This window comes from Corvus moneduloides, chromosome 1, assembly GCF_009650955.1.
Source record: "Corvus moneduloides isolate bCorMon1 chromosome 1, bCorMon1.pri, whole genome shotgun sequence".
In the NCBI taxonomy this organism is placed as follows: domain Eukaryota; kingdom Metazoa; phylum Chordata; class Aves; order Passeriformes; family Corvidae; genus Corvus; species Corvus moneduloides.
In genome coordinates, this window is record NC_045476.1 from 155,090,716 (window position 1) to 155,111,268 (window position 20,553).

At 38.7% G+C, this 20,553-nt stretch overlaps 1 protein-coding gene across 1 annotated transcript in view; it reads left to right on the forward strand.

The window, feature by feature from the left end:
• NSMCE2 (NSE2 (MMS21) homolog, SMC5-SMC6 complex SUMO ligase) overlaps nucleotides 1–20,553 on the forward strand; it is a 132,900-nt gene that overhangs the window by 56,297 nt on the left and 56,050 nt on the right. Inside the window, exon 4 of the mRNA XM_032133170.1 lies at nucleotides 8,234–8,387. Coding sequence (XP_031989061.1) covers nucleotides 8,234–8,387 — 154 coding nt within the window. The remainder of the gene's footprint in view (nucleotides 1–8,233; nucleotides 8,388–20,553) is intronic.

Below are 20,553 nucleotides of genomic sequence, written 5' to 3' on the forward strand. Positions count from 1 at the left end.
GGTTTCTAACACGCTGTTAAAACAAAGCAACAGTTTTATAAGAATAAAGTTATAAGTTGGTTTTGCTGTTACATGCCTTGTGCTCAGGCAAAACTACTTAGAGCAAGATGCTGTGTATCTCTAGTGCACCAAAATTAACTTTCATATAAACTCTGTTTATGGTGGAACTTTTAGGTATGAGGAGAAGATAGGCTTGCTCCTTCACCATGCCTTGAACCATAATACTGTAGAAGTTTTTGCTTTTCCAAATTCATACTTCATATGCTGAAAAAAAATCAGAAAACAAGATGGAGACAGACTTCTGTTTTGTTGAAGTCATTAAGAATATTCAGTCCAACCCTTACAGCAAACAACAGGCTTTCAGAAATGCTGAAAGGATTAAGGTACTAAATATCCATGAGCTTTCTTCACTTTGGTACCTTGGGAAAACCTCGCCTTTAATCCTCACATTTACTGCTGTTTTTGTGAGCCATTTTTACATTATTGGTAACAGGTAGTTTTAATACTGGTATTTCAGTAAGATTCCCTTTAGTTGCTTATTTTTACCCTTTTGCACTTTGAAAAGCATTGCACAGGGGTCTTGGAAAGAAACAAAAGGATGTTCATCTTCTCTCTACCATAGTCGGTAATTGGGAAAAATACAAACAGGGGTGGGTTTTTTTTCTGTTAAAATGTGTGTAGGGTAGAGCATTTTGCTTGAGGTGAAACTTCTAACATATGGGAATGCCAAGAGATGCTGTTCAGGCTCTAAACTTTGCAGGCACACAGGCAGTTTTGTTTCTTCCCCTGGTGCTCATTTACATTAATCCTACCCTATATATATGGTTCCTTTCTAAATAGGAGACAGAAAGCAGCCAGGGTGGCCAAAGTCCATTAATAGCCTCACTGAAATGACTGTTGAGTGCCAGGAGTTGTGAGAGCTCGCTTGGATACACCCCGCTGTACCTGGAGGCAGTGTGTGTCCCTCCATGCTTGCTTTCTTTTTAAGGGTTGAACATGTGCAGCTGTGTTTAAAGTAGGGAAAGGAAACTGTGGAAGGTACAGGAAATTTTATTATGGGGACACCCTAGCTACAACCACTGCATTGATGTGCTGTTTTGGAGCCATGGCAACCCTGCCTCACCTTCACACTGTTACTCTAGCAGAGTTTGGGGATATTTGAAACATGCTGACAGTGATTTTCTGTTGTGCTGGCCCGGTTTAATAGGCAGTATGTGTCATAAGTGTGGGTCAGCCCTTACAAGTCTGCCTCTCTTGGTATTTCACAATAGTCTGCAAAGGTGTTGCTCAACCAGAGTCCCAGCCCTGCAGCCATGATGTACAGAGGTGTTGAATCTCCTGAATCAGATGTGGGCCCTTAGGCAATCCTGGCTGCAGCTGAGCTGTGTTCAAACTACTGCAGCTCCTGCTGCTGAATGATGATATCCTTTTTGACTGTACTTGCAGATGTTTCCAAATGCAGTGTTTTTATTTGTGCATCAACAAATGATCTGATATTTGCTAAGGGTTTGAATCCAGCCATTGAAGAATAATAAATGACTGTTTAGGTTGAGCTGAAATTTTGCAGCCTGATTCAGTTACAGTGGTGACTCACTTTGAGTTGGTTCTCACATGATTCACCAAGTGTATGGGTGACTCAACCCACAAATTTACTTAGCTCCCATGTTATTTTCCCTCTCAGTGAAAAAAAAAATTGGTTATAATAAATAATCACAGCAAACTTTGACTTACCCTGAGGTAAAATAAATATGTGTGTTGAAAGGCTGCATATTTGTAATAATAAATTATTTAGTGAGGTAAGGATGAAATAATGGGATGTCGGAATTGTTAAACAAGAGGGAAAGGTGACATGCATTTCTGTTTGCTTTTGTTGCATAGCTGAGATAAATAAAGGAAGAATAGTTATTTTCCCTGTGATACAAGATGCTCAGAGGGGCTGTTTTGACAATGTCCATATTTAGTGTTGTAGCCAGCTGATTCTTGCATCTGTTCTCTGAAATAAGCCGATTTAGATATGCCTGTGTCTGGTTCAGACATTTTAAAGTGATGCCAGTTCAGAAAATGTGAGGTTCATAGGTTCTGACCTGGGTCTTTGTAGGATGCAGTTGGCTGGCTTACCTAATCCTGAAGGACCTGAAATTGGCTGTCTGAAAAATCTTGACTGAGTTCCTTTACAATATCAAATTCATAAGGGTAAGAAATTCTGTCCCAGCAGGAGCTATAAGAAGTTTTTCTTCAAAAGATGCAGCTGCTGTCAGTGTTTCATAACCACATGCAGAGAGGCACATGGCTGTAGTGTAAATACAGTCTAAATTACTATGACTTTGGAGTTAGGTGGAAACATCACTATATCCTTTTTTGTGCTGTCCCAAAAGAATATAAATACCTAAATAACTACATACCTCTGGGCTTTGTAGCACTGAGTGACTAATCACCCTCCCTTTCATAAATGAAACAACAAAGAATTTGGAAAATGAAGAAATTCTGCCCTGTCAGCTGACTTGGTATTTTAAAAGTTCATTAGTAAGCAGGAATGTTTTTATACCTCACAAAACTCAAATGTCAGTAATATCCATAAATTAAACTTCAGAAGTCCATATTTTGCAGGAATTAAATTACAGGGAACAAATAATGCATGGTTTGGAAGATTATGGTGAGAATTCTGAATTCTTTGAAAAGATAGTTCTTTTGTAGATTGTATCACAGATATGAAGAAACTGCAACATGGTTCAGGCATGGCAAGAAATTTCTGAGAAATAAAATGGATGGTACTGGCAAACTCCCAAATACCGGGGACATAAAGGATAGCCCTGAGAAAGAGTACCTCAGAACAGTGACAGGATAAAAACATGCAGCCTAAAGGACTTCTGAACTAGAGAGAGAAGAACAAAAAGGCTGAAAAATAACCATGGAGTGTCACATGCTGAACCACTGCAATGCAAAGACCAGTGGAGCATTTCTGTGACAGGCAAAATACTGCTCTTTTATCACAAGGTTTGCCAAGCAGCCACAAGCTGTTTCAGGCTTCTTTATAGAGAGTGAACCAAATGCACGTGTTAATTTGAACTTTCCCTCAGCTAAAGGAGAAGGTAAAAGGATGGCTTTGTGCTCCAAGCACAGAACTGGGATTTATATATTCTTGGTTCTGCCGCAGTCTCCTTGTGCAACCTTAGGCCAAGTTATTAATCTCTTAATTCCACAGTCTTTCCATTTGTAAAATACAGATTACATGTCACAATGGGTATTTGAGGCTAAATTCTTTAATGTTTGTGAAGTGTTTTGGGTCTGGGCAGGACAATTATTAAATGCTGCAGTGCAACATGCAGGGTTGTGCTAATTAGTAACTTTTTAGACGCCGATCCCTTACTGTATGGAGACTGATACTGCAAACTGGTCCAATTTTAGTCTATGGTACCTTTGACCTTACTTGATCTGAGAATGGTCTGGAACAGAATAATTTATTTCTGATTTGGTGGTTATGGTAATTGATGAAATAAAAATTCCCTGGACTGTCCTTTAGAATACCCTGTGTTTACTGTTCCCTTCGGCTCTGCAAGCTGGCCTTTCAAAAAGTCTGATTTTTAGAGGCATAGTTTTAACAGTTTAAGCATAGAATAGACACACTCGCAGTGGAAGAATCCATGAGAGGAAGACGTATCCTTACAGACAGTTATTGGCAGAAGACCTGTCATGAAGTGACCAGCACAGAAACCCCTTTGCACATATCGCTCTGACCAGGTGGTATGGTGTGAGGTCGTGAGTAAATGTATCTTTCAGTAGTTAAACCACAGCTACGTTTTTCTGAACAATTGTGTGTTTAGTGTTTGCAAATGTGTTTTGCTATCAGGACTGCTGGTAGATCATGTATGTATATGTATGTTATATATAACATATATGTTCTTACTGCTTAGCTCCCATGTAAATACCCATGTGGTTCTTTACTGGTATGGCACAGCAGATGCTTTTGCTTTTTCTATTGCTGTAAACAAGCTGTTGTGACTGATACTTCTTTTCACCGTATGTCCTGAACACTCCCAGTTCATCGTTACATGTAATTTCCAGGATGCTTTGTAGGGTGTGTATGCCTCCACCCCATTTCAAAATCAATGTAGCTCTCAATGGATTGACTAATGACTGCAAGGTGTTACTTAGCATGCTGGTTTTGGCTGACAGTGCTGCTAAATGAACAGTTGTTTGCTTAACATGTCTTTCATGGTTCTCATGTGAAGTAACTTTTTCTGAGGAATTGAACATGCCAGTGACTTCAGGTCTGCTGGTAAGCATTTATCTGACATGCTGCTGAGACCAAAAAGGATCATGACCCCAACTTGGTGCCCTGAATACTGATAATTTTGCCTTGTCCCATAGCCATACCCTGTTTGTGTTGTCCTCATACATTTTGTTATGCTGATCTCATCATTCCTACATTCATCAAGAATCTGTAGAGTAGGAGTGGGTAGGTGGCGAGAACTAAAGAAAACTGTAATGTACCTGTAAAGGTGTTGTGCTGATGCAGTGTATAAGATGTTGTAATTCTGTTGCATTGTGAGGACCTAGGACTGATGGGACATTTTCTTTCATTTGTTTTCATTTATGTTGTTGTGTTAGACCATTCTCAACCCTCTTCAAGGCATAGGGTATGCAGCACCAAAAAGAAATTGCTTGTGCACAGCAAAATGTATTTGTTTGTTATTACAGTAGGTAGACATGCCTTATTATTCACCTGTGATGTCCTGACCTTCCAGAAGGTCTATCTGGCATTTCAGTAATAGCATATGTGTGGTAAAGTATTGAGTGTGGTCAGGAATGGTGTCTCTACTAATCATTTTAATGAAAGCAATCATGTGGAGGTGAACAGAAACTGAATTTAAATGGTAAACATGAAAGAAGTTAAACTACAAGAAAGTGCATTCTTTGAGCATCTCTCACATCTGACTCTTCAGGTTTCTGTATTAGATGGTTGTCTGAGCCTTTGTCATATGTGCTGCATTGCTGGGCTGTCCTCACAATGTAATAATGTATGGCTATTGGGAATATAGCTGGTGTGAATGACTTTTTTTTTTCTCTTGATAGCTGGTGGAATTGTTCATGTTGCCCTTAGCAAATAGCAGGCTAGCTCTTACTTTGATAGACCTGTGGCAGCAAGTTGTGTGATTACAGGTAGGTAGCTGAGGGAGGATTTTATATAAGCATTCTCTTGAGGTTAGTAAGATGTCTTCATGCAAATTTTTGTAGCTCCAAAGTGGCACAGACAAAGTTTATTTGTGTGCATATCATAGAATCACAAGAGTATCCTGAGCTAGAAGAGAGCCACAAGGTTAATGGAGCCCAGCTCCTGGCCCTGCACAGGACACCCCCAAGAAGCTGACCATGTGTCTGAGAGCATTGTTCAAACACTTCTTGAACTCTGTCAGGCTTGATGCTGTGACCACTTCCCTGGGGAGCCTGTTCCGGTGCCCAGCCAGCCTCTGGGTGAGGAAACTTCTCCTAATATCCAACCTAAATCCCCCTGACAGAGCTTCATGTTGTTCCTTTGGGTCCTACTGCTGGTCACCAAAGAGCAGAGGTCGGTACTTGCCCCTCCACTTCCCCTCATGAGGAAGTTGCCCACTGCAATGGGGTCTCCCCTCAGTCTCCTCTTCTCTGGGCTGACCTCGGCCATTTCTCATACGGTTCCTCCTCTAAACTGTTTACCATATTTGTGGCCCCCCTTTGGGTGCTAGCTAATAGATTTATGTCTTTCTTACATTGTGGTGCCCAAAACTGCACACAGGGCTTGAGGTGAGGTGACACCAGCGCAGAGTGATGTAATGCAGCTTCTCAAACGTGTCCTTTCGGGGAGCATAACGCTGTAAGTTACAGTTCCTGCCTTTTTTTCTGCTCATATGTGTAAAGTCTTTTAATTCTGGAAGTTGGAGTTGAGAGCACCCCTGTTTGAACTAACATTGACTGTGCCCTTCTTTTCACCTCTCAGTCTGATGGTATGATTGAAGATGCTATGTTGATGCATATCTGTACTCAAATCTTCCATGAGTCAAGAAAAAGATAAAGAGATCCTGATGTAACTTACATCATCACGTAATGTGGTCCCTGTGGAGAGGAAAAGATTATTGACATTGTCTTTGCTGCTGATGGCTGCCTGTGATGAATGTTCACATAATGTATTTTACTCTTTGTGTCAGAATCAGCAACTTAGAAGCATTTCAGGGTTATTTTTAGTATACACAGCTGGATCTTCTATGTGGATTCTAGTACTCTCATTTGTGATGAGGGCAGATCTTAGTGGTGTGTTGTTATTTGGACTATTCTTGTGTGTGTCTACACACTATTTTTATGTTAAAGAGAGAATGTCTGTAAAAACAGCCTGATGTTGCAGAAAGGAATATGTTTGCACTACATGGGTCCAGATCAAAGCATTTTTTTATCATGTCTTGGATTTTAAATGAATTTTGATTTAGTAACTGCCTTCTTGTGCTTGCGTACACTTGATGGTCAAGTTTCTTCTCCAGCTGAGTACTGAATTACGCTGGTTGGGGTTGTGATAGGCTTTCTGTTGCAGCAGTGTACTGTGATACTGGCACAGGCAAACCATTTGAGTGTGTACGATTGTCCTCACTGCACTGGGCACAGGATGCTCTGTTTTCCTTTGCTCCTTTGGTCAGGTTTCATAGAATAAGGACTCTACACTCCTGCCTGGCTTTATGCAGCAGTCTAAGCATCTCTGATGACATGCTGTTGGTCTTTCATAGTCACTGTACTCCTTTGGTACCAAGGTATTCCTGAGTCTTTCCCATTTACAGCTGGATGTTGTGGTAGTTGATCTTTTATCTCCAGGGGCCTTTGAAAACTTCATGCTATCACCTGGCAGTGCATGTTTTTTTCTTATTTTTCTTCTTGCCACAACTTGCATCTGCCTAAAGTAAATGTGGTAAACTGGCTTTGCTCTTGGAAGAAGTAATAGTTCTATGGATTACTTAGCTTTGCTTAAGGGATAGTAAAGGTTTTTTTGCATTTTACGTATCTGCAAAGTCCATTTTCACATGAACATTTATTATTTCTTTGGCTCCTGAAATAAAATATATTCTGTAGGATTGCCAAAGTCTCTGTAAACTTTTAAACCTGTAAATGATTTGATGAAGTGAACTGTTTTTCTTCTCAGTAGGCTCCTTTTTTTCCTGTCTTTCACAATGAATAGTAGCATGATCTGGTGAGGGGCAGAATTTAGTGTGTGTGGTAGAGTGGCTTAGTGGAAATGGTGCTTACCTCCTTTTTTTCCGATTGTCATGTTTTGACATATTTTTGGGATAGAAATGGCCTTTTTCTTGTTCAGAAAATGCTTAGCATTAAGGATTTGACAGATGTCCACCTTCTTTCTGACTTTGTGCTGTTGCTGATCCTCATTGCACACCATAGTTCCCACCACCTGTAAGCTAGTTCTTATGAAGACCCGTCAAAGATACACTTCCCTAGAATTTACTGTTGCCTTGAGATGCAGAAAACTCCAATTATTGTTTTTAGGGTGTTCCTAAAGTGCTTTCTGCATTCTTAGAATATCTTAATATTGTCTATATGATGACTTCCCTTTTCTAGGTATTTATTTTTCAGATCTTTCCAGATGTAATTGCTGTAAGTAAGTGCTTTTCAAGAAACTGCATTTTTGCCTGCTTGTATGGCGTAGTGCTTCTTGTTCACACAGCACAAATAAATTGAGGTGGTTTCCTTTCACATTAGCTATACTGTTTTTGCTGGTGTTATCACACTAATCTTGCATGTAGATTATAGGCTTCTGTAAACCTGATTGCAAAGTGATGAGAGTGTGGAGGTTTTTATAGCACTCTTAGCAAAAGTTATTTCAGATTTTCTGTTATCTTCTCAGTTTCTGGACACAGTTGTATTCTTTGGTTTCATTCACATTCAGTGTTATGCTGGTTCTTGTTAACATGTTTACCTTCACCACTTGCGGAGGGAAATTTCACTGCAAGGTTCAGTTTTCCCTTTTATTAGTGTCAGAAATACCCAGAAAATGAGCTGAATGACACTGAGAAGTTAATATCTACATTTCATAGTTACTTTTACTGAAATGAATAATTATTTGGAGGTTATAGCTTCAGAGCAGGAAGCCTAACTGTAGTCAAAAGAAACTGAGATTATGCTAAGGAATTTTTGCTTGATGTATTTTGCTTTGTAGTAAAATGTGTCATAATGAATACATTCTATTTCTTCTTCCTTACAGGTAAAACGAGAAAAACCAGAAAATTTACCAGATTTAGAAAACTTGGCCCAAGAAAAATTCCTTGAAATGGAGAGCAAAAACAGTGACTCAGATTTACAAAGGAATGAAAAGTATATGTATTTTAAGGATCAGCTTAAGGAGATGAAAAAACAGTGTAAGTCCAATTTTTAAAAAAAGATCCTTTGAATGCTAAATGGTAAGATGTGACTGCTCTGAAATATAGAACTGCCACTTACGGCTCAAACTGATGTTAGTGTTCTTAAAAACTTATTTAAATTGATATCTGTGTAGAAAAAAAGCCAGTGTAATTACTTTGGTAGTTTTATTTAGACTCCCACAGCTTCTGCTGAGTTGGAATACAAATATCATGAAAATCACATCTTTTTTTTGTAAAGTGGGCTTTTTCATTTGAAGACCTTTTGCATTTATTTTATTAATTGATAGGATCTTCTAAAAGGATTAGGTAAGCTGTTTTCATTTGTCACTTAAACAAATTGCTCCTGTTTCACAATTTAGGATGTGTTGCAACTCTAAGAAGACCTTTGCTTTAATCGTAGAACTGTATTGTTGGAAAATGCTTACTGTACGTGTTCTCTGGTTTACAGCTTCTGTGCACGCACCGTGTAACACTGCAGATTACTAAAATCTGGGTTTTTTAATTCACGTAATTTTTCAAGTGTTAAAATTTTATGTTATTTGCGCTTAAATTACCAGGAAAGTTGGAGAGTAAACAGTTTGCTTATTTATGCAACACAACAAAATTGTCTGCTTTTATTGCCCCACACATATAGCAGCCATTAAAATATTGCTCTGATTACTGGTGCTGGGAAAGGTCATGGGCTCTGACACTATTTGTGTTGCTCTTCCCCTATCATGATTATGTTCTGAAATCATATTGTTCTGCTTGCTGTCCCTTGACCCCTGTACCTATTCCCTCCCATCCTGCATTTTGATTTCAACGTAAACTGGTATCTCAGGAACTTCAGGAGTCATAGATTAATGATTTTTACCATTGGAAAATGATATTCTGGGTGCTTTCCTGTAGCTCTCCTTGAGTTTTGCGTTTTTTTGGAGTCCTATCCAAAACCCAAGGAAACTGGTGGAAAGAATTTTCCCACTGCACTTTGGATTGCTTCCCTATAGAGATTTATGGAGTGTGAGGACATGCTTGCCAAGGTGAATTTCAGGTCTGGTATCTCAGGACTCACTAGGATTAGAGCTTGAAGGCTTAATATATTTGTTTCCCATCTTTATGGGTTTTAGCACTGATCTCTGAGTTTGACAGAGCTCTTGGCACTACTCTAAGAATGAACATACCGAGTTGCAGACCACAAAACAGTGTAATTTTCACTCCCTACATAACCATAAAATTATTACTGCCCCACCATTATGTTGTAATTTCTAATTTCCAGGTGTTTGTAACTAAGAAGATAAAAATCTTGATAACTGACTTTGGATTTACTTTCCACCCTGTAATTGCCTGAGGAAGGGGTGTTGCTCTAGTGATACATTCAGTTCAAGCTATGGGACTAAGTTTTAACTGGCAGACCTGTTGAAAAAACCCTGAATTAAATAAACACAATAAAAATTATTCTTAAAAAAATATGGGGGCATCATTGTGCTACTGCTGCCTGAAATCCAGATTTGTCTTACTAACCTCTTGACTTTTTGTTGTGCATAGAGGTCAAACTGTGCCCAAAATGAAATGCATGAGGCTGTTGTGTGGACTGCTTTGTTCACTGCAAGGACTTTTGGTCAGATGGGTCAGCTTGACATTTGAAGAATTCGTGTTGGTTTTGATGAAATAAATCCATCCCATTTACTCCCATTGCCATATTTATTGCAATTTAAAGGTTGAATGGAAAATTGTTACTTTGCTTTCACAAACAGTCCTGGATGTGATACAATGAACATGCACACAAGTGAACAGGCTGGTGCAGCCACCTTCTTTGGAAATGGATAACTAAGTGCCACCTCAGGTCTGCAGGTAGATTCAAAGTTAAATTTTTGAAAGTTAGCACAATTTTGCTGCCTTAAACTTGCATTACTGTTGTGTTTCCTGCCTAAATAATCTATTGATCCAATATAAAGTTATTTTCCTATTTCCCTTCCTCTTCAAAAGGCTCTTTTACTAGGAAAGCTTCTAGAAATTAATGAGTAATAATGGGTAGCTGAAGATCAGTGGAGTCTGTTTATATTCACATACTTAAAATTTGCTTCTCTATGATACAGTGACCTGGCAACTGTAAGACTGTGCCGTTTCTCTATTTATGATATCTATTTATTATATCTATTATTTATTATTATTATTATATCTCTATTTATTATATCTATTTATATTGTTATGTCATCTTCTTGCCATTGCCCTAATCCTCCCTCTCTCCTTTTGTGTGTTTTTGTCACTCATATCTAGCCCTTAAAAATACCTGTGGAAATGAATATCACAGATATATTCACAAGCTTGAAAATGACAGATACCCACACTCTTACAGGGATGCTTAGAGGGCCTCTGGTCTTAACAGCTTTGTGAGAGACTGAAGTGACAACTGTACTCCATCTGGTGTAAAAAGCCTCTTCTCACTGATGGGCTCTACACACTAAATTATTATGCCTGGATGTATAGTTGAGCACTGTCAATATTATCTAAAGTACCACATATAGTTTTAAGGTGTGCTAGGGAATGTTTATATTGGACATTAGGAGGAGTTTCTTCACGGAAGGAGTAATTAGATGCTGGACTGGACTGCCCAGGGAGGTGGCAGAGTCCCTGTCCCTGGACGTGTTTAAGGAAAGACTGGATGTGGCTCAGTGCCATGGTCTAGTTGACAAGGTGGTGTTCAGCCACAGGTTGGACTGGATGATCTCAGAGGTCTTTTCCAACCTAATTCTGTGATTCTGTGATATGCCATGTAGAAAGAAAATGGTGTTACTGTGAAGGAAGATTGGACTCCAAGGCAGAAATTCCAGAGCTGCAATACCAGCTGAACTGAAGATTCATAAAATCTGTAAAAGACATTACTAGTTTCCATAAGCTGGTGATTTACCTTAAGACATACTGTGTGTTTTTGGTGGAGTTGTTTTGTAAGAAGAAATTAAGGTCATGCTGTTAAATATTCAGCATTCATGCTTAAGCCAATCTGTGCATTCTTATCTTCTCCTGTATGAGTTGTGATTTCAAAATGAGTCCTACAATTCTGGCCTCATCTTAACAGCATATTATAATGTGTCTGTGGATTTTGGGACACACTTAGAACTGCTAGATGTGAGTTACATGTATCAATAACTTCATCAACAGCTACTGGTTAATACTTTGTTTTCAACTATTAGTCTTGCCAGGCGCAACTTAGTTCACAATTCCTGGCCTGTTTCAAGAGCACATATACAGCTGTGGTTGAGTTTTTAGCTCTTTTCTGGAATTCGGTTTTATTGCTCAATTAAATAAAACGCAAAAAACTCCTGCCAGGCTTTCCGTTGTTGGGGGGTTTTTTTGTTTTTTTTTTTCTTTTGTTCCAATCTTTTCTATCTTAAAGGAGCAGACAGGGTAGATACTAAAATGATTTGACTTCCAGGATGAGTTACCATTAATGATCATTTATCTTTTATGCAGAGTTTGACATTTCTATTCTAGAATAGCAGAACAAGGAAATATTATATTCTCACATTGTCTTACTACTTAGTAATTAACTAGGATTTGAAGGAGAAAAATTTCTTAACACAGTTTCTAGGTATGGTGCAAAGTGTGTAGCAGTTAAATACAACCTTATTTTAACAGACAATTAAGCTAATATATTTTCTATTTTGATATTTGCTTCCACAGTGATGAAAGGAAGCTGCATGGTTGTTCCCTGTCCCCTGACAGGTGACAGGCAGTGCCATAGGTAGCTCTAATAGTTGGGGAGGAGAAGAGGAGAATGGTGCTGTATCACCTTCAGCTTGTCTTCTCTTGGCAGTTATGTGGGAAGGAGACCTTCTTAGCTTTGAACTTCAGCAGCAGTCAAGGTGCAGAAGTGAAATTGGGCAAGTTCATCTCCCTGGCAGTAACGATGAGATCATGCCTCAGAGCAGTTTCTGTTCTGCTCGTCTTTCAGACAGTTTTCAGGCATTTTCTGTAGATCTGTGAGCCTTTATTATGCAGCTACTTTAGCTGGAGTTTGTGCAGTGATGAAAAATCTTCACCTCTGATATGTGTCAAAACACTGTCAGACAGGTTTTATGTGAATAGCAAGTGATTTTTCTGAAGTCTGTTTTCAGAACTATCTTAGTTTCGTAAATTCCCACTTCTTATTTTTAATGGAAAACATTTTCATTTTTCTACTCAAACCTTCTCAGACTGTAAGCAGTAGAAGAGAGTGTTGATTAATTTTTCCTTTTTTTAACCATTTCTTGTACCCCCAAGTGGCTACATTATCTTTTCCAAATAAGTGAGTGCTTGGAGGGGTATTCACTAAATGTGGTAACACCAGAAAGTTCTAAATGATTGCATGTGTGGTAAGGAAAATTTTTTGTGCCCTTAACACTACATGACTGATGCTGTCCTTAGACATAATGGTCCTGGATCTGCAAAGTGCTTAGTGGTCTCCTTTTGATTAAGTGAAATGCTTAGCTTAAGTTGCTTAAATTAAATTTTATGAGTAGATCCTTTGAAATTAGTGAGATTGCTGGCATGTTTCACTTCCTTATTGGAGCATAACCACAGTACAGAGCCTTGCTAGAGTGAGCCCATAGGAACTAAATTATGATTACTGCAGGAATTGTAACTTTGCATTTTGTATCTTCTGTAAGTTTAAAATCCTACCTTCTGTTTGAAGTTGTATTACTGAGTCTTTTTATTTCATGCCAGAATATATATATATATTTATACACACATACATATACACATATCAAAGGCATCTGTCTTCTGGCAGAAAGTATGAGAATTTTGTCTTCACAGAATCAAACTAAGACCTGTCTTTATTCTTCCTTTATCAGTTTAAATTTGTGATACTCTCTATGGAGAACTAATCAGGAGGTTTGATCTCTACTCCTGTGACCCTAGCTACCACTGCTGTATTTGTCGAGGGTTATTTAGTGTCACGTTTGGTGCACAAAGAATGACAGATTTCATAGTCCTTTTGTAGCAGCTGATAACATGCACTTTGGAATCCTTGATAACTGCAGGTTCTGCAAACACACAACAGATGCACGCTTCAGTAGTGATTTTGTGGAAAGTGCTAAGATCTGGGTGAATGACAGTATTGCTGGTTGTTCCAAACAGTTTGAATTTGGCAAATGTAGGAAAGATAATACTTTTTAATGGGGGACAAATAATTTTGAGACTCAATAGTAGTTTAGGCAATTTTTTGTTACAGGAAACCAGTCACTGTCATGTAGTTAGGAAAGTAGCTACACTGCAGTTGTAAGGATCTTTCTTGCCTTCTCCACCGAAGAAAAAAAAAGTCTCTGAGTCTGAAAGGAAAAAGTATGTATCATTTGGCTAGGATGGATTTACAGTCGTTACCAATAAGCAAATATTTTGAAAGGAGAAGATTTTAAATTTAATGTTCAAGTAGATGCCATATGCCCTGTTGATACATGTATTTTAAGCTATGCATATGCTGAGAAATAATGATGTGAAAAAATGTCATTTTAGATACAGTTTGGGATAGAAAAAATGACACTGTGAAAGGAATTATCTTTAAATTTTTAAAACTGTCTATCATAGGTTCCAGGAAAGACTAAGGTCTTTGATTTGGTTTTATTAGGATGAGAAAACATGCTGCAGTAAGATACTGTGTATTATAATGCTTGACAAGCTTCATCCAATTAATCCTCAAAACATCACACTGAGATAAGCAAGTTAATTTTGCTTCTCACCACACAGCAGTGGTGAAATTTGAGGAAATAGTTGAAGTTACTTTTGTGGACTCACGTAACGGATTTGCAGATCTGGGTTTCTCTTCGGTTGTAGCTGACTTCTTAGTCGGCCTATTTTTGTCTCTACACAGCTCTGATGGCAGAGAAAAATAACATTAGTGTATTTTTCCTTATATTTTAAATGTAAAAAAAATTTAAATCCTCTTACTGACTAACTATGAGAAAACAACTTCAGCACAAGAGTTGAAAATTCCAGCTGAAAGTGGGATTGGTGTTATAACAGTTCAGTGGTCTGTGTGGGATGTGCACTTTTCATTTTCATAAAATTCCTTACAGACAGCCCCTTGACTAGTAAAGAAATGAAAGAGGATCCGGCACTTAGGAAGGTCAATTGAAGTTTAGGCGACCTCGGTTTAGGTCTTCACTTTGTTACCCTCTTGTCATCTTAGATCAAGTATTTAGTTTCAGAACAGGTCACTGGGAGTTAGGTGCCTAAAAACTTTGTGGGTCTGGCCCTTACACCCATGTCTTGAATTCAATTCTGTGTATATTGTGTTTGTGGACTGTGCAAGAAGAGACCTGGACTAGCTCATATCAGTGCTGCTCTGGGCTGGTACCTTATGGAGCAAAGCAGCCATGTCCAATTGAGTGCTAGACATTCAATTACCCTGCTTCTCTTGTGGCACTAAAATATCATTATTACATTTTTGTGGTTTTTTCAGTTCGAAGAACTGTAGATAATAACCTAAGTGTGTTTTAGTGTGCCACAGTAATGTTTTTATGGCATGATGCTGAGGGGACAGACTGCATCCCCAGAGGAGTGGAATGGGTATGTCAAGAGGCATTTTTGTGAATGAGAGCTGACTTTTCGGTAGGGCTTCAGGACTATCCTGAGAAGAGAAACTTGGCATGGCTTTTCCTTTTGGGACTGTCCTGTCTGGGTATTTCCTGGAAGGAACTAGTTGATTTGTTCAGGATTTGCCCACTTGTAGTTTTGAAGGATTAAGAGATGAGGGCCTGACAATGGAATGAATTAAAGTTACTCTATTTCACAGAGTTTTTGGAAAGATCAGGTAGAGAAACAAACTAGATAAATGGGATGCTCATGTGGTATAGCAATGGGAGCTGTAATGGTACCTAAGAACTATATCCAAAGTGCAGAATTACCATCACAGCTAGTGTCCTTGCTAGTTTGTGAAGAAAGACCAACTCCAGAATGAATGAAACTATCAGAACTTTCCTTCTGCAATCTGGAATGACTTTTCCAGGGTAAAAATTGGCTATGTTGTAAATACAGAAGCTTGCATTAGCAATAATTGTGTTAGTGGATTAATGAAGAACGGCAATTACCAGTAGACCTGGCGAGGGTTTCTTTGATGAAATGATTGCCTTTCTAATGTGATTGATCAAAATAAGAAGTTTCTTGCTTTGGCATTTAGCGCTCTGACATGTAATTCAGAGTTAAAATGAAAGAGGAATCATGACACCCCTCCCCAACTGCTTCTCTATTATGAGTAACCTGGAGTATAAGAGACCTGAGTTTCAGTCATGGTGATTTAAAATCAGAACTTGACTGACTCTTGGCCTACTAAGTGATTAACCTGTAACTCTGGAATCAGTCTCCCTCTCTCTCTGTCCACAGTGTATTTAACTGTACATAAAAATGGCAACAACTGCAGAAGGAAATACTGAGAGACACTGACCCTTTAGCCCTATGGTAAAGCACTCAGCTGAGGGAGGACATACCTAAATCAGAAAGAGCACCAGATGTAGGTCTCTTCTGTTAGAAATATTTGCCCTTCTAATCAGCAGATGCTTGAGGATAAGATCTTATCTCTACGTCTGTCATCTAATCTATACATATATTTTTAAAAGATCTACATTTTATTCCATTGCAAAAGTCTTTTCAGGATGTAATTCTTGGTTTTATATCAGCCTGGCTTTCAGTTCAGCACCGAGTCTATAAAATCTAGAAAGGAAATGGAGTGTTACATGAAAATAATTTTTTATGATTATTATACACTTAGGGATAATACTTAGGTTAATTTATTGTTACAGTACCGCCATGGGATAATTCTCTTTTAACTGAGCACGTTGATGGCTGCGAGCATGGCATTTTTACTGTTCATATGAATATACAGGTCAGGAAGGAGCTTCTAGATGCTGCTTCTGTTCCCTTGATGTTGCATTCAATCACAATATCTAATAAAATGCCATCTTAAAATATATTAATTTTTTTCTCCTTTGTTTCTCTTGGAAAGGTGGTGAAAAACCTTAGGACTTTGCTCAGATGGTGGGAATTTTTCAAGCGAAATAAATCTGTGACCAAGTTCTTGCTCATTGTTTCTGTTTCAGCTCCATACCCTGGCTTATAGAGACGTTCTCCCTCAATGGAGTTTAGTTCAATTCAGTCAGTTCCTATATTTCTTGACTCTATGGTAATCCAGTTATGCAACAGGGAAACTTATAAAATCTCATGTCTTGTGACCATACTTGAACTCATTAGAAATGTTTTATAAATTTCAGATGAGTGAGAAGCATAGGGATAGATACCAAACCTTGACTGTATCCAAAACGGGGAAATGTTAAATAGATGGATTATACCCTATGAGAAATTTACTTTCTGGTAATAAAACACCAGTGACTTCACTTAGAGCTTTCATTCACTTCTTTCCTGGTGTAATAATACAAACTATTTTGCAAATCTAAGCACTGAAAATACAAGGACAGCTAAGTACAAGTTTACTTGCCATTATATCTGTTGCCTGCTGTTCAGAAAGATTTAGAAGTCAGAGGATACAGGTATTCCATTCTTTTGCCATGATCTTACAGTTAAAATTTTAAGTATGGTCACCAGAAAACAGGTGAAGAACAGTGCAAGGAGAAAAAATCAAAGAAAAAGGAAAGGGAGAACATCACAGTGTTAATTTTTTTTAATGAGATGCTTTCATTTTGAAGTTAGGATATTGAGGAGAAAGGAGAAAAATGAAGCTTAGTGAAGCTTTAAAATTAGAGAACTTCGTTTTATTTACTCATTTTTTTCTGTTACTTGAATATTTATCTGGAGGGACAGTAGGCTTTTTTACTCTTTCTATATGTTCATTTCAGTCATTTATATGTGGGACTTTGTGCCATCAGTATGCACGAGGATCAGTGGAAATACTAATTCAAGTAGAACTCTACTACTCCAAGTAATGCATTTGTATTGAGTGCCAGGACAAAAAACATTTGAGGAGAAACAAGCAAGTAGTTCTGATATAATGCTGACTAAATAATAATCCATCAATGCATATCACACTGCACAGTAACTTCAGAATACTCCAGAGAAATTAAAACACTTGGTGTTTTTATAGGTCCTGGAACTATTTGCCATGTGGCTCTTTGGTATGTCCTTCAGAAGTATGGCAGGTTGAGGTAGATCTTGCTTTGGTAAGCGCCAGTGTAGGCCTGAAATCAGTGGGGTTTCCCTGATCTATACTTGCAACATGCAAAATAGTAGTGTACAGCAAGATTAATAAATATCCTCTAATTCCATATCAGACATTCATGTGCATTGGCTGCTTACCGTAATTTTTGATACCCATATTATTTCATTTCCCTCTTAAAAGCCATAGGCACCGATAAACTCACAGTAGAGCATGCAGTACAGCATGGTAAAACTGAATTTTATGCCATTAATATACTGGAGATTTTCTTCACACTCCCCCAAACCTGTTAAATGTTGAGCTGAAATGGAGGAAGAAAGCTAGAGAAGCGCTAAAGGACTGCAAAACCCATCCATTAGGTCTGTGGACCTCAGACTGGATGCCAGAGCCTAGAGTTAAGTGCTTTGGCTCCCAGGACGAGGGCTATGGCACACCTGCTTGAACAGCTTTGTTCAGTGACAAATCTGTTCCGTCAGCACAGAGTATGTGAATCACAGTATTGCATAAGTTGACTAAAAATGTGCCAACTATTAAGTATATACTTTACTATAAAGTAATGCTCTTTTACTGTGAGACTGAGCACCTGTGCTTGTATTATGTAGATGTAGATTTAGGAATTTCAGACTCTCAAATGATTACTGATGTCATCGCAGAGCTAAAGTGCTAATTCTATGTACTGCTTCTCAGGGGTAACCTAAGAGATGCTACTTGCAATCACCATTAGCACAAAGTCAAAGAAATCAAACACCTTTATTGGCACTTAGTCTTAAGCAGGCTTGGAGCATTCAGATGTTCTGTCACAACTGAGGAGTGGTTTTAGTTGTCACCTTTCAGCAGTTATTAGCTCCGATTTCAGACATAGCATCTGACTTTACAAGTGTGGATAGGTTTATCATGTCTTATCTCAAATGTGGATGTAGATCTATGTTACCAGACTTGCAGTGAACGATTTTAGGATTAAAGACAAGTTGCTTAACAGGTGTTCCAACAGGCACTAAAAATACCTGTTGAGGGAGAGAAGCAGTTAATGGAGTGGTGGTGAGAGTGCTTATGTTTTATACCATAGCGTTGTGACTACAGCAGTTTCCCAGGAAGCGATGCCAATAAATTCACAAATAAGCACCTAAAAAAAGCCCTTACGAGGAAGATGACATGTTTGACTCCTCTCTGGATCCTCCCCTGACTGGATTACTGGAGACTGGATGATACCAGGAAAACATTGCTGTTGGCTTTCCCTGCCTTGTGTCCTCTGTAGCAATTTTCATTACTCATCATCAGAGTAAGGCTGCTGGATGGGATGGAACTTACATCTGACATTGCACCATTGCTCACAGGCTTTTCAGCAACCCCTTGGCTGCAGGCAGGTGTGCAGAGGGCACTCTGCAGTCCTTCAGTTGAAGCAAAACGCCACCATGTACAGCTGGAAGTGGAAGGGGGCTGGGAAGGATTGGAAGGGAGTGTACTCCAGTAGTTAACTCTTGCAGCAAGAAATGGAAATCTGGATTCTGTACATCTCCATCATCACCTTCTCTTCTTCCACTTGAATGGAGCTGTGCCTCCTTTCAAGAGCCAAAGAGGTTGTGAGACAAACAGTGTATTCTTAGATATTCAGGCTGGGGCAGCTCTGGACAAGTACAGAACTCAGATCTTCAGATCCCTGGAGAACCTGGGAGAGACTTACTGGAGATAGATACCTTTAGGGTTAAGAGGCCACCGAACAGAATTTTTCATCATTTTGGACTTCAGTAGTTTGCTTCAGTTCTTTGGGTCTGGCCCAGCCTTAGGTATTCTCCCTCGCTCCCTATTTGAAGGTTTAAGGGTCAGTCCAAGACTTAGTGAAATCAAAAGAAGTTTTTGCAGGAAGGCTGTTCATCATGATCTATCTAAACTCCCAGTATAAACTAAGTGGCTAGTTTATAGTCAGATAGGAAAACATGGAGGAAAACAATCCTTGCTTATCACAGGATGGAAGACTTCAAAAAAGCTGAAGAGTTTCCTTTGACGGAAAAAATGTAAAAGCTTTCTGATTGCTTTATCAACTTCTACAATAAAAATAGTAATTACTGGAATTTAAGACTAATGAATAAATCACTGTATTAAAATGGGAACAAAAAAGTTTAACTAGCAATCATATGTAATCATTTGGCAGCTCTGTTATTAGTGTGGGCAAAGTAAGCTATTCACCTAACCTTCGCTAACCTAACCTTCACCTAACCTCACCCATTGCTTTGGGTTTTTTGTGGATCTTTTTTTTTTTTTCCGACAATGCAGATTGAAGTCTTCTTTTCTGGTCTCCAGCGGAGTTTTGTTTTGATGTCTACATCTGTTTTGTCAGATGCCTGCATTAGTTGGGCTCATATTCTACAGATACCTGCTCACCTAAGAAAACGCGGCTGTGTAGATTGCTGCATTGAAGTTGTGCCTGCATGTGGGTTTTGTCACATCACAGCTGTGTCATGGAAAAATATTTTCCAGCTCTGTTCCAGCTTTTCACCACTTTTCTTATTTTACCCAACTGCTCCCCAGCCTCAGTCAGCATCCTTCCTCCTTTTTCTGGAGCTGCTTTCCCTTTTCAGATGATGCCACAACCTCCTTCCTCCCTTTAGTCCTCCTCTTTGGCTTTAGCTTTGCCATCTCCTCCTTAGAAGTGACGCAGAACATTTTACCCATGATGGATGTACTTAGATTCACTAGTGAGGCCTTCCTGTCAGTCTTGTTTTGTCCTGAAAAAAACACTTCATTATCATGCTTCCAGCTCAGTAGTGTACACAGCACAAGCTGTAATTTAGAAGAAAGTAGTGGCTATTGACCACTAACAGTATGGTGGTGTGCTAGCTATGGCTTTACATTTTTGTTAAGAGTTGGAAAAACTAGTAGCTGAGTGAGTCATGAAACCCAGTGTAGCGAAATTCAGTTGTAAATGAAAGAGGAACATTTCCATATTCTTAATTTGGCTTAATTCCTTTGCCTAATGGCTGTGTATATACCATAAACATTGTGAAGGAGCAACCATGGAAACACTTGTTTTCTTGCATTGCTAAA